This window comes from Prionailurus viverrinus, chromosome B4, assembly GCF_022837055.1.
Source record: "Prionailurus viverrinus isolate Anna chromosome B4, UM_Priviv_1.0, whole genome shotgun sequence".
NCBI classification, from domain to species: domain Eukaryota; kingdom Metazoa; phylum Chordata; class Mammalia; order Carnivora; family Felidae; genus Prionailurus; species Prionailurus viverrinus.
The window spans coordinates 8,280,976-8,295,250 of record NC_062567.1 but is presented as its reverse complement, the minus strand read 5'-3'; the positions used below and the strand labels follow the sequence as shown (position 1 = coordinate 8,295,250).

Below are 14,275 nucleotides of genomic sequence, written 5' to 3'. Positions count from 1 at the left end.
TTGGGGGCGCCTGGGTGGCGCAGTCAGTTAAGCGTCCGACTTCAGCCAGGTCACGATCTCGCGGTCTGGGAGTTCGAGCCCCGCGTCAGGCTCTGGGCTGATGGCTCGGAGCCTGGAGCCTGTTTCCGATTCTGTGTCTCCCTCTCTCTCTGCCCCTCCCCCGTTCATGCTCTGTCTCTCTCTGTCCCAAAAATAAATAAACGTTGAAAAAAAAATTAAAAAAAAAATAATAATTTGTTCTGGATGAAACTTACCTATAGAAAATATTAGGCTAAAAACCCTTAGAGAACAGCATTAGAAAAGTTCTTTCATGGCCCCGATTCTGTTACAATTTTGGACAAGTCTTAACTTCTCTAAGGCAGCAGTTTTATGCTGTGTTAAAAAATGAAGAAAGGGGGGGGGAAGGGCAGGGAGGAGGGAAGGAGGGTAAAAGGAAAAGAAACTGGGCTGAACAATCTCTAAAGTCTTCCACCACTCAAAATTTTCTTGATTCTATTAAAAAACCATCTGCATGGGGCGCCTGGGTGGCGCAGTCGGTTAAGCGTCCGACTTCAGCCAGGTCACGATCTCGCGGTCCGTGAGTTCGAGCCCCGCATCGGGCTCTGGGCTGATGGCTCAGAGCCTGGAGCCTGTTTCCGATTCTGTGTCTCCCTCTCTCTCTGCCCCTCCCCCGTTCATGCTCTGTCTCTCTCTGTCCCAAAAATAAATAAACGTTGAAAAAAAAATTAAAAAAAACAAAAAAACAAAAAAACAAAAAACACCTGCCTCGGGTGGCCTGGGTGGCTCCAACGCTTGGGCACCAATTCTTAATTTAGGCTCCGGTCATGATCTCACAGCTGCCAGATGGATCCCCGCATCTGGCTCTGCGCTGATGGTGCTGAGCCTGCTTTGGGATTCTCGCTCTCCCTCTCCCGCAGGCACACACGCCTGTGCTGTCTCTCAAAGAAAAAACCCACAAAAAAAAAAAAAAAAGAAAGAAAGAAAGAACGAACTTGCCTTTAGCGTACTAGGTCTGCAAAGCATAATGATAATGATGGCTACCATGTGTTGGGGGGCTTAGTAAGTACAACACACTATATGAAAAGTGTTGCATGGGCTCTCATTTAACAAATGCATGAACTTATGGTTATTATTCACTGAACTTATAGGTAAGAAAGCAAGCCAAAAAACCCAATCATGTAACATTTCTGTTTGCTTTTTTGACACAGTCCTCAATTATCAGAAAGAGAAATGACTGAGTAGATGGGAAAACTTTATGAGAACTCAGAAAATGCACATCAACACGAGACTTAAAAAACAGAACTTTTGAGGGTGCCTGGGTGGCTCAGCGCCAGACTCTTGATTTTTGCTCAAGTCATGATTTCATGGTTTGTGAGCATCGAGCTCTGCGCCGACATCAATGAGTCTGCTTCCAATTCTCTCCCTCTCTCTCTGTCCCTCCCCTTATACTCCCTCTTCCTCTCTCAAAATAGATAAACATTTAAAAAGAAACGGAAAAAAACACAACTTTTTGGCAACATGCGCTATACTGAAGGCCCATCCTACATGCTGCCGTTCTGTAGCACAAAGTAAACATGTTTGTCCCAATCTGACTAAACAGATGCAATGTCTTCTCTTCAGAAGGTAGGATTTCAGAACCGAGCTAATGAATTCACTTTCTAAATTCAAGCACAAACCTGAAGTACCTCAAAAAAAGGACAGATAATGCCAATAAAATAAAAAAGATACTCAAAACTAATCTTTAGGAGGCAAAAATGATATTTCAACCGAGGAGAATGTTTCCTGCATATTATCCTGTATTTACTATTCACATCAGGATAATCAGCCAAAATTAAATACACTAAGGGGACAATGTAGAAAAGTCACATTTTTAAAAGTGAAGTGAGAGTTGAACTCAATAATGCCTCAGGAAAATTAATGCAAAAATTTACTGAGTTTTGCACCAAGAATTGTGCTTTTTATAAAATATTTGCCAAATTTTGCTTCACTCTTTTTATTACTTATAGTCCAATTTTTTTCAATTGATATTAAAATATATCAACTATTTTTTTTTTCTTTTGGGCTGGTGAAGTACCACCTTGACAAAGCCCGCTTCCAGAGCTAAGTTTAAATCAACTCATGATTATAAATCCCTCCATTATAAGTTAACAGTTAAGTCCCTCATGAGCAGTTTATTTAAAAACCAAAAATATTTTAAAGCACCTCAATTCCAGACAACTGGCCTCAGAAATGGCATATGATATACTGAGTACAAAGATCACAAGTTCATCTCTGTATTTTGTATTTAAAATACTAATATCCAAGTGATTGTAACTGAGAAACCACACAAAAAGCTACAATTTGAGATAACCAAAAAAGAAATACCTTTCTTCATTATGTATAATCTGCCTTAACCAAACAGAAAGGGGAAACTCTGCTCCATTTCCCTACCTTCCTATGGGAACACTCATATGTGCTCTCCTAAGTTGAAAAACATACCTCCAACTAGTAAAATATTCCTTCATACACACTACATAGATACCCTAGGAATGATTTCCTTCAAACTGTTCCACAATGTAAAACAATACACAAAGATCACATGGCAAAGTGTCTCAGTATATAGTAAGTACTAAGTAAATTAGTATTGATGATATCCTCATCATCAATTAGGGCGCTAAAGAATAATTACTAAAATGGTGGCCTAAGTGAACTTACCTCCCCAAAATTCCGGTACTTTTTAAAAAGGCCAAATTCTAACTCTGTGATCATTTTACTAATACATATTAGACTAGTTGTAATATACTGACATTTTCAAGGTTATGTGATAGCTTGAGAAGTCTGTATTATTTTACCGACACACAAACCAAAGATAAACCAGTAGAAAACTTGTATGAAAATTCTCTCAAAGTAGGAAAAATATTTTCTACAGTAATAGAAGGCTCAACTTTTTTTCTGTGAAAAAGTAATGATTAAACAAGAACCCATTTCTGTATAACAAATATAAATTCGCCCATCTACCCAATAGGTATAAAAACAGCACAAGAAACATCGGTAAATCTAAACAGACTGAGCCAAAAGAGTGAGGTATTTCACAGAAGGTATTTTATCATCAGAACAGTATGCTTTCCTATGTTTAAGATCTATTTATTATTTATTTTTACAGGTAGCAAAGTCCCTCCATTTTCTTCCAGCTTAATATACATGGATATAAAAAGCTATTGATTTCACACTGTCTCCCACCCTGACCCAAGAGGGGGAACAGAAGTTGCGAGCTCAGAGCAGCCTTTTGACATCAAGGTGGTCTCCTCTTTACCTCGGACTTAACTCTGGCACTCTAATCAGTCATCCTCTTGCTGATTTCTTTTCTGTCAAGGGAAACCAAGATACATTAAAACAGCACATTCTACTGGGGATATATGTTCAGCCAAGATCACTTTTTCTTTAGCAAATATAATTTCTTTTCTATAGCAAATATAATTTTCTAGAGGCCCTGGTCAAAGATATGATTGAAAATCATGACGGAAAAATATGCCTTAACTAATTCATCGGACCAGTTTATCACTTTGGCTCCTGGGCACATTACCCTCAGCTATTTGAATACTTGACTTTCTTCCACATGCACAAACATTCCCACACAGAAACACACAAGTACAAATACACATATTCCCCCCCCGCCCCCGCTGAATAACCACAACAGAGAGCTGGATCTTCTCTTAGCCCAATAACAGTATACAGACTTCCTTCAAAATCAGAAGTACTATGGGGCGCCTGGGTGGCTCAGTCAGTTAAACATGAGACTTTGGCTCAGGTCATGATCTCATGGTTCGTTGAGTTCAAGCTCTGCATTGGGCTCTGTGCTGATAGCTCAGAGCCCTGAGCCTGCTTTGGATTTTGTTTCCCTCTCTCTCTGCCCCTCCTTGCTTGTGTTCTATCTCTCTTTCAAAATAAATAAACACTAAAAAAATTTTAAAAAAGAAGTCAGAAGCACTGTGAAAATTATTCAAAAAGCATAAACATAAAACACATTTCCTATCATTCTAAGCGAATTATTCTTTCAGCTTACTTCATATATTTCTTTATAAGATGACCTCAGTAATTCTGCCCAATTAATTCATGATCACCAAATAAAACCTAGGTACTATATATAACTAAAATGAAATATTACAAAGTCAATTTGAAAATTTGAAAACAAAGGTGTACACGTATGTGTACTAAGTATATATATACTTTACCAGTTTAAGAAAATCTATGAGTTTGTGAGCATCCTCCCCAGTAGACAGGTCTACAAAGTCCTTGGGAAGTCGGTAACTCAGATAGGGACTTGGTTGAACTGTCACTTCACTGTTTGTGCAACGGAAAGCTGGAGAATCCTGTACAAAGAAAAAAAAGGGAAAGTCTGTGAAAAATTATCTTTTTAAGTCTATTTGTCAAAGTGACAAAGATCCTAGTATAACAATTTCATGTTCCCTTTTGTACGAGGTAAGGAAGAAAATAAAACTTTTTTTGAGTGTGACCATGTATGTACACATGTGCGAACAAGCAGAGAGGGGGCAGAAGAAGAGAGAGAGAGAGAATCTTAAGCAGACTCCACTCCCAGCAAGGAGCCTGACTTGGGGTTCCTTCTCACAACTGTGACCTGAGCCAAAATCAAGAGTCAGACACTTAACCGACTGAGCCACCCACGTATCCCAGAAAATAAGATTCTGAAGTGAAAGAAACACCAAGATTTTAAGAATACTTCCACATGGGGGTGCCTGGGTGGCTCAGTCAGTTAAGTATCCGACTCTTGGTTTTGGCTCAGGTCATGATCTCACAGTCTGTGAGATCGAGCCCTATGGTGGGCTCTGCGCTGACAGCACGGAGCCTGCTTGGGATTCTTGCTCTCTGTCCTCTCCCTCTACTCATGCGCACACTCTCTCTCAAAACAAACAGGAAAAAAAAAAAAAAGAGAATACTTCCACATGTTCACTGGAAAATAAACACATAGTATCTGAAAACAGTGTCCTCATGGAGAGCTATGGTCAAGCCCTAAATGCTACCAGCCACTGTGTCCTGCATATGGGTTATGGGTTCCTTAGCCCCGGAATGGGCCCGAGGCCTATGGCTAGTTCTCTCTGGCCTTGAGCAATCTCATGCAGGCTGGAGTGCTTTCTCAGTATTATCATTTTGTACAGGTGCACAGTTGAGAAGTACTGCCCTGGACCCTACACTTTTGTGCTTCTCTTAGTCATTTAACTTACTTATTTATCTCTCTCAGCACCTATGGAAAACTGCAAATTTGAGTTTCACATTTAACAAGTCTTCACATTCTTCAACGTACTTGCTTAGAGTCTTGCATTTAATATTTACACGTTGCCTTGTGCCAAAAAAGGATTTCAGAGACAGAAGGCCTCAGGTTTGGACTTCCTGGGTGGCAAATATCTAGGTGAGGGATGAATGGGGTCCAGCAGATGGAGACAGGCCACGAACTGGAGTAGAACAGGACCGCAGAGCCCTAGAAAGCAGGCCGTATCTTATGACAGACAGACCAATCATCTGACAAATACTTAGGAAACATCCACGTGGTGCTCACCTTGTCCTAGGTATAGAAGATCAACTGGTAAACCAGACTGGCAGCCAGCCAATAAACAAGCAAATAACTACAACAGCAAGATCATTTCAGATAGTAAGAGGTGTTAGAAAAACACAACATCCGGGTGCCATAATATGAGGAGAACAACACAGGCTACTTCACCAGGATGGTAAGACCTTGCTGAGGAGGGGCCACGGAGACTGAAGAGCAGTACGAAAGCAGCCTCGTGAGGTCTGGGGACTCGGACAGGGACTGAGCATGGCCTGAAAGGCAGTGGGCACAGCCAGGGGGGACTGCGAGGCCCAGAAGGAAAGCCGGTTCTCTAGCGGTGGGGAGTAAGGATGGGGAGACAGCAGGACATGACACCGGGGAAAAAGCAGGAGCCCGTTCTTGTTCCCTGTCCTCCCCCGACCTCCAATATAATGTTGTTTAAATTAAAAAGAAAGAAAAGATTTGGATCATAGAGTGAATTTTGTACAAACTGTTTCTATCCACTGACTGTGTCCCTCATCTTTAAAAATAACCCTGTGCTGAATAATTTACATTCTCTTTCCTTGACGCTCAGATTGAATGGCCCCCAAATCTAAGATGCCAGCACAAAGAAAATTCCTGCACTCGTTAATTCCACAAAAATCCGCTGTGCCAGAATTGTGCCAAGCTGCACAGATCTGCGGAGAACACGAGAGATACTACCCCTGTGCTCGAAACTTACAATCTGAGGCTGGACACAGGGAAGTACAACACAGCAGGGCAAGAGCCGTGACAGGGAAAATAACCATCTGAGCCACATCCAGAAGAACAGGGCGCCAGAGGGCCCAGGACAGAGAAAGGATGAAAAGAAGCCTTTCAGACGGAGACAAGAGAAAAGATGTGCACACTGAAGGCGAGGCGGCCGTCAGAAAAGCAGAAAGAAGGCCGGGAGGAGAGCTTGTGTCACGGAAACTGAGGGAAGAGTGTGGTGAAAACCCAGAGGGGTAACACTTGCTGAGGGGTTAAGTGAGAAAAGGGCGGTGCATCGTCCACTGGCATCGGCAACGGGTCAGTGGAGCCCTTGCTGGGTGCAGTTTCCGTGGAGCGGCAGGGACGGGGGCACCCCGGCAGTGGGTGGAGGGCGCACAGGTGGGAAGCAACAGGCAGAGGTGGCCAGGGAAGGAAGCCGGCCACCAGATGCACAACTACTGAGCAGCTACAAAAAGCAGGTCACACGCTAGCATGAGTGAGGCTGCTACAGTCCCACTAGTGGGAAATGTGAGTGTAGGTGCCTACAGAAACATGCCCGCGCTGATGTTAACGGAAGTGGTAAGGATGGCAATCTAATTCTGTCCTTGAAAATGAACAGGTAGAAACACGACTTTGTAAAAACGATATAAAAAATATACATAAGGTAACAGGGAGGTAGTACATTCTCATTTAAAAAGTCTGTATATATATTTACAGATATGTTATACATACCAAATATGATATACAAAAATATAAACCATGGTTCTCAAGGTGGTAGGATTACGGGCAATTTCAGAATTCTCTTTAAAAATGGGCATGGGCTGTGGCGCCTGGGTGGCTCAGTTAAATATCCGACTTGGGCTCAGGTCACAATCTCATGGGGTTTTTTTTTGTTTTGTTTTTGTTTTTTAATGTTTATTCATTTTTGAGAGAGAGACAGACAGAATGCAAGCCGAGGAGGGGCAGAGAGAGGGAGACCCAGAATCCGAAGCAGGCTCCAGGCTCTGAGCTGTCAGCACAGAGCCCGGATGCGGGGCTTGAACCCATGAACTGGGAGATCATGACCTGAGCCGAAGTTGGACGCTCAACCGACTGAGCCACACCCAGGCACCCCACGATCTCATGGTTTTTGAGTCTGAGCCCCACATCGGGCTCTGAGCTGACAGCACAGAGCCTGCTTCGGATCCTCTATCTCCCTTTCTCTGCCCCTTCCTGGCTTGTACTCATTCTCTGTCTCAAAAATAAACATTAAAAAAAGGGAGCATGTATTAATTTTCTAAGTAGAAAAAAGCAACACAAAGGTGTTATTCAAAGAAAGTCTGGCTGTGAAGATGAGACAGAAGGGCTGGCTGAAGACATGGTGTTAAAAGGCGTTTGTCTATTAGGACAGAAGATGTGCGAACACAGATGGAGGGCGGGTACAGAAGAGAACGGGGACAGGAAGGAGTGAATGGCAGCATGGGTATCAGAAGAGGCAGGAAGGAGCGGCATGCTGTTAGACTCAGGAGGAGGGACGCAGGGATGCTTGTTGGTTCGAGGACAATTACATGGAGTCAATTCACACCAGATTTTCTTCCTGTGAAGGACGTGGAATCATCTGGTGAGGAGGAAAGGGATGATGCTCAAGGAGGTGTGAGGGGTGTGCAGAGGTGCGGCATGGCCACCATGGGTGGAAGAGGAAGCTGGTGAGGCAAACACCATAGGAGGGCCCCCTCGATGGGGCAAAGACGGCGCAGAGCACCTGCAGTTTCGCTCTCTCAGGGGTCCACAGGTGGGGTTAGGATCAGCGTCAACATATAAAGTGACCCAGGGTCAAGATTCTTCCATGTGGGCAGGACCGAAGGAGCCAAGAGAAAGAAAAACAACTAGGGAAATATATAAAAGGTGATCATTATTTGTTTTTATAATGTTAAACAAATGAATCACAACGCACACGCTTTTTCAGTCACCTCCACAGGCAAGTATCTATTGGCAAATCTGTGTTCGTGCCTAAAGAACAAGCAAGCCATTATTCAGTAGATTATAAGGTTTCCTGGTATCCTTTTTATCCCCTTACCTGCTCCAGGCCTTCTCCTTCACTAAAATCACCTTTTAAGTTTCTTCCAGATATCAGTTCTTCCCAAGTAAACAGCAGTGAATCAGTTACTTCACCAAATGGATTAAAGTCAATCAGCCACACCTTCCCCTGGAGTGAAGAGAGAAAACTTAGTAAGCAGGGAAAAAAAACAAACACTTCCAATATGTCATCTGTCTTATCTGGAAGATCTTCACGTTATTTTACCCGAAAGGTAATCTTAAAAATCTTTTAACTCATTTCAAAAGACAGTTCCTCCAGGTCCCAGCTGAGAAAGGGTCACCTGTCTAAAGAAAGCAGCGCCAGGCCCAGAGAGAAGGCTGCCACTGAATGCAGAGAAGGGGCCTGGGAAAGCAAAGGCCTGACGAAGGCAGACACGTCAACTTCCTGCCTGGAATCACTCAGAAATTATAAGTCAAAAAACCCAAGCAGGAGAAAGGACAATCTCACAAAATGGTTCCACCAAAACAGCATGACTGGAACGCTTTCAAGGCTGTCTGTACACTTCTCTGACAAGAGGAAGCCAGGCGGAGGCAGGGAAGAGCCGGCAGATCTGAGAGCACCTTCCTTACCCTCAAGAGCCTGCTACAAAGCGGGGAGGAGGTTTAAAAAAACATATGAAAGATGTCGGAAAATGCTCAGTGCTCTCTAACCTTGATGTCTTAATGTAGTATTTGTTTTGTCTGCATGATAGAGCTTGCGGCTCATGAAGATGAAAACAAAACAAAACAAAACAAAACAGATCAATCTTTAAAAGTTCTGTCTTCTGTTCTGGGTAGTGGTGGGCAATCGGATAGGTTCTAGCCTCGAGGAAGGAATACTTCTGACATGATCATGAGTTAGGTTAGGGAGGTGCATCTTAGTATATAAAGCAGCAGAGCAACTGACGAAACACACCTGGGAAATCTGGAAAATCCTGCCAAGAGATTAAAGCCACCATTGATCACAGAGATCCATGTGACATTTAGTAGATTAAGTGTTTCCTTGAAACCTTTATCATTTTTCCTCTTGATTCTTCTCACGGAAACATTTATAAAACTGAACCAGGGGCGCCTGGGTGGCTCAGTCGGTTGAACGTCCAACTTCGGCTCGGGTCATGATCTCACGGTCCGTGAGTTCGAGCCCCGTGTCAGGCTCTGTGCTGACAGCTAAGAGCCTGGAGCCTGTTTCGGATTCTGTGTCTCCCTCTCTCTCTCTCTGCCCCCCCCCCCCCCCCATTCATGCTCTGTCTCTCTCTGTCTCAAAAATAAATAAACGTTAAAAAAATTAAAAAAAAAAAACTGAACCATTTTATTGTTGGCAATTAATTTTTTCTGTAAATATGTAATCACGTCTTGATCAGATGTGCGTGTACAAAATTATATACACCTCAGGAACTGGACTGTCGAGCCGGCATTATTAATATCTAGCACTGTTTCTCATCCGGGTTACAGGACAATTTTAAGAAAGATGAAACACCTTATTAGGACTAGTTTCAAACATCAGAAACATGTAGTAAGTAGCCAAGAACCATTACAAGAAGTTTGGACCACACACCTTTGGTAAGTTTCCTACTATATATAAACCCCAGGAGAAAGCCCGTAAGTCTTGCTACTTGAGTTGTTTCCTCACAGAGATTCTACAACCACTTGTACGTTGTTTGACTATGTGCAATGTCAGCCTTTCACCATCTTCTTCTGTGATGTTAGCTTTACTTTGGGGTGATTACTAAGATGTCTTTAACATACTGGATTTATTTTAACAAAATAGGTATTTTCTAACCTCCAAACTCTTTCTACTTGAGTTTTTACAACCAGTAAAACTACCCCATTATTAAAAAGGGGGGGGGGAACCCTATCGTACTTGTTAGTATAGGAATATTAAGCTCCGTAAACTAAAAATATGCCATCCTATAAAAAACAAGCAAAACAAATAAAAAACAAAGTAGACCACCACCGTTAGGACTGACAGCTGGCAGTGTGTGTTCTGTAGCTCAGAAGGCAGCCTCCACTTCAAAGGAAAATGAAACCAGCTGTAATAAGGTATGAAACAAACCATCAGAATGAGGATTTTATAGCTGTAACATGTTTTTTATGTGATATCTCAGGCACAAGACATCCTGAGAAATTCTGTTTTTAGGCAATCCATCAGATAAGAGTGGTCACGCTGACTTATCCACCAACTAACCACCCCCTCACCCGTCCAAATAAATCTCTATGCACCAAACACTGCTAGGCACTGAACATAAAGATCAATAACACAGAATCTATTCATTCAAAGAGCTCAGGCCGGGACACACACACACACACACACACACACACACACACACACACAGGATTGTTCACAGGAGTTTGTAAAACACTAGAAATAAGCTATGTATTAATTGACAGGAAAATAGCTAAACTATATAGTATATCCACAAAATTAAACACTACGCCATTGGAAGAAACTGGAAAGCTCTAAAAAATACAATGTTTTAAACAAATGTGTATATAAAGCAAGGTGCAGTGTGTATATCATATGCTAACTCTTCTGTAAGAAAGATGAAAAAAATAAGTATACTGCTTGTTTTTGCATCAAGAAATACTGGAAAGATATGTAAGAAACTGATAAATGTAAACCTGTAGGAATACAGAGGAAGAGGGTAAGACTTTCTACATATATTTTCACATTGATTTAATTTTTGAGCAACGCAAATGTTTTATCAACTAAAAAGTTTAAAACTCAGAAGGTTTTACAGAGCAGTGTTTGCCAGGGGGTACGGTATAGGGAGGGTCACGAGGAAATTTGGGGGAGTGATGGAGTTCTACATGTTCACTGTAGCAGTGATTATACAACTGGATATACCTGTCAAAACTATCAGAACTATACCCTAAAAAGGATGAATTTTACTCTATGTAAATTATTTCTCAAAAACTCTGTTCAAAAAATGCAGTAGTTTTAAAAGACTGAAAATATAAAAGAAATCAAAACCCAAAGATGCAAGATACTATGAAAAAAAACATACACAGAACTGAAGTTACCAAATGGAACCTACAGAAATGACAAAATGTAGCTAATACAATTCAAACTTAGTGGAAGGTTGAAACGTATCCAGTTGGACACAGCTAAAAGATGTAAACCAGATGTATCTGAGAAAATTACACAACACAGTACAGGAAAGAAAAGAGGTAGAGAAAAAGTTGGCACACATGAGGATAAAATGAGATGCACTAACATTCCTCTAAACAGATTTTCAAAGGACAGAACCCAGAAAGAAAGAGATAACATATGAAATGATAGCTGAGGGGCACCTAGGTGGCTCAGTTGGTTTAGCGTCCAACTCTTGATTTTGGCTTAGGTCATGATCTCATGGTTTGTGAGTTTAAGCCCCATGTGGGGCTCTGTGCTAACAGAGCCTGCTTGGGATTCTCTGTCTCCTCTCTCTGCCCTTCCCCTCCTCTGCTCTCTCCCTCCAAAATAAATAAATAAACTTAAAAAAAAGATAGCTGAGAATTTCTCACAAGTGACAAAGGAAATGAATTCTTGGACTTAGGAAGTATTCAAAAAAGACAAAAGAAAAGGAAAAAAAGATGCCAACGACAACAGAGCAATGTCTTCAACATGCTGAGGCAACAGAACCTGTCAACCAAAAATTCTATACCCAGCTAAGCTTGCCATTCATGCTTGAAAGCTAAAAACTCTTCCAGCCAGTGGCTGAGGGAATTTCTACTAAAGAATATACTACTAAAGAGAAAATGGATCCAAAGAGGAGTGGTAAGAGGCACTAGTAAGCAAAGAAAGTGAATAGCAACAGTCACGACTAATTTAGGGCTATTAAATGCCAAGTGGAACTCAAAATCAGAAATCATATGTAAAATGTAAGCAGGTACTGGGAATTAGTGTTCCAAGGTCTTTGTATCATGAGGGCAACAGGAAGTGAGATTAACTTTTGAGCTTAATAAATATCCTTATTAAGATTTAACAGTAACTACCAAAATAAATAAAACTCAAAACTTCAAAATTTAGGGGGAAAGGGTAGGGTGGAAAGAATAAACAAAAGCCAGTAATATAAATGAAAGAGAACAAAAACACAGAAAAGCAAATTGAAAACTCAAGATGGTATAAAACATTCAGATAGCAAATATGATATATGCAAACTACACTCACCTGTTAAAGCCAGAAATTGTTGGTGATTAAAAAAACAAAACCCAACAATGTGCCACTTATAAGAAATGTGCACACACTTAAAACCTAAAGGCTAAAACTAATAGGAATGAAAAAAGGTAAATTCTAAGACCAAAAGAAAATTATACTAACACTATTAATACCAGACAAAACATACTTTAATGTGAAAACCACAAAAGCATTCTTAGGGATAGAGAAGGTCACCACCTAATGAGAATTCACTGGGTAAACAAGACCATTATAAACTAGCATTTGTCTAAGAACATACCCTCAAAATATCTTATCACAAAAACTGACAGAATTAGAAAGCTGAAGATTTTAACATACCTTGTTCAGTAACTGATAAATTAAGTAGACCAAAAATTAGGGAAGATACAGATATTTTTTCATGGTTTTTAAAGTTAAAAAATTTTTATATGAAAAAGTTTAAATACATACAAAGTAGACAAAATAGTATAAAGAACCCCAAAAAGCTACCACTCGGTTTCAACAATTATCCTGGGGAACATCATGGCCAGTCTTGTTACATCTATATCCCATCCATTTCCCCCAAATCTCTATTATCTTGAAGGTCTCCTCAGACATCATTTTGTCCATAAGACATAGATTTTCACATTATCACCAAGCTTAATGTAACAAACATCTACAGAATACTTCAGACATTAGTTGTAATTTTTCAATCACACATAGAACAGTCACAAAAGAAGTGATCAAGTTACAAAACCAATCACAACAATATCAAAGACTCAAGATCAGACAAAGTCCACAAAGCAATGAAATTAATAACAAAACAACAGCCGTCACTAAAGGAATACATAAGGAGACTGAAATAACTTTTCAAGTCTCTGAAGAAGTTATTCTAAATTCTAGTTATGTATTATCATCACTTAAGGAGCTTCTTAAAATACATATTCCGAAACCTCATCCCGGACCTACTGAGTGTATGGGCCACCTCTGACATACATGATGGTTAGAATCTATCAACACTGAGTCACCTTGCCCAGCTGCAGTAAGAAAGTAGACACATCCAAGTACTGCCAGGCTCAAACACACTTCAATTCTACTGCACAGAAGAGACCACCATAGAGTTAGTTTTCTACAACTGTCATTAAATTGTCTATGCAACAAAGTTCCTAACAGTGATACATGTGCCACTGAGTAAATGCAAATGGGTTTTACATCATGGTTTAAATCTCTTCTCAGAAACTGTCAGGATGTTTATACTAGCATGCTTCTCACATGAAAAACACACAACTACTTTCAGTTCTGTTAGATCACAGCAGTAATTACTTCTGTATACGTGTCCAACTTCAGTTAAGACGTTTATATAACTCTTTCACTAAATTACACATCTGCAACCTTCTACCGCTATTGAATCAAAGCAGATCTTGACATTTGCCAGGGAAATATGGAGACTGTGGCAAATTCTAAATTTTTAAATGCCATTAAATATAACTGCATCAAAATATAATTGCTTCAGTTTTAATATGTGTAAAATGAGAACAAGTGATACACACCTAATAGGGTATATATGGATAACCTGAATTAAATACAAAGTTCTTCTCAGCTGCTCATCAGGGTAACAGGCTAGGTTTACTCACTAAGTGATTTGATCCTGCCTGCTACCAGGCCAATTCCCTTGAATGTTTAAGCCTTGAAGATAAGCTGCCTGTAGGTCAGGGGATCACCTTGTTGGAAGCTTCTCGTTAGAAACATGGCATCAGACATTCCAGGCTCTCTATAAATGTTGGCTACGTGAGTGATTATGTGGCCAGTGTGAATCT

General features: G+C 40.7%; 1 protein-coding gene across 6 annotated transcripts in view; it reads right to left on the bottom strand.

The window, feature by feature from the left end:
- Positions 1 to 3,064: 3,064 nt before the first annotated feature.
- CDC123 (cell division cycle 123) overlaps positions 3,065 to 14,275 on the bottom strand; it is a 60,618-nt gene continuing 49,407 nt past the window's right edge. For all 6 annotated transcript variants that reach the window (XM_047865693.1, XM_047865696.1, XM_047865694.1 and 3 more), the window contains 3 exons: positions 8,328 to 8,456; positions 4,212 to 4,349; positions 3,065 to 3,344 (listed from right to left, as the gene is read on the bottom strand). In XM_047865693.1, coding sequence (XP_047721649.1) covers positions 3,318 to 3,344; positions 4,212 to 4,349; positions 8,328 to 8,456 — 294 coding nt within the window. In that variant the 3' untranslated portion in view covers positions 3,065 to 3,317. The remainder of the gene's footprint in view (positions 3,345 to 4,211; positions 4,350 to 8,327; positions 8,457 to 14,275) is intronic.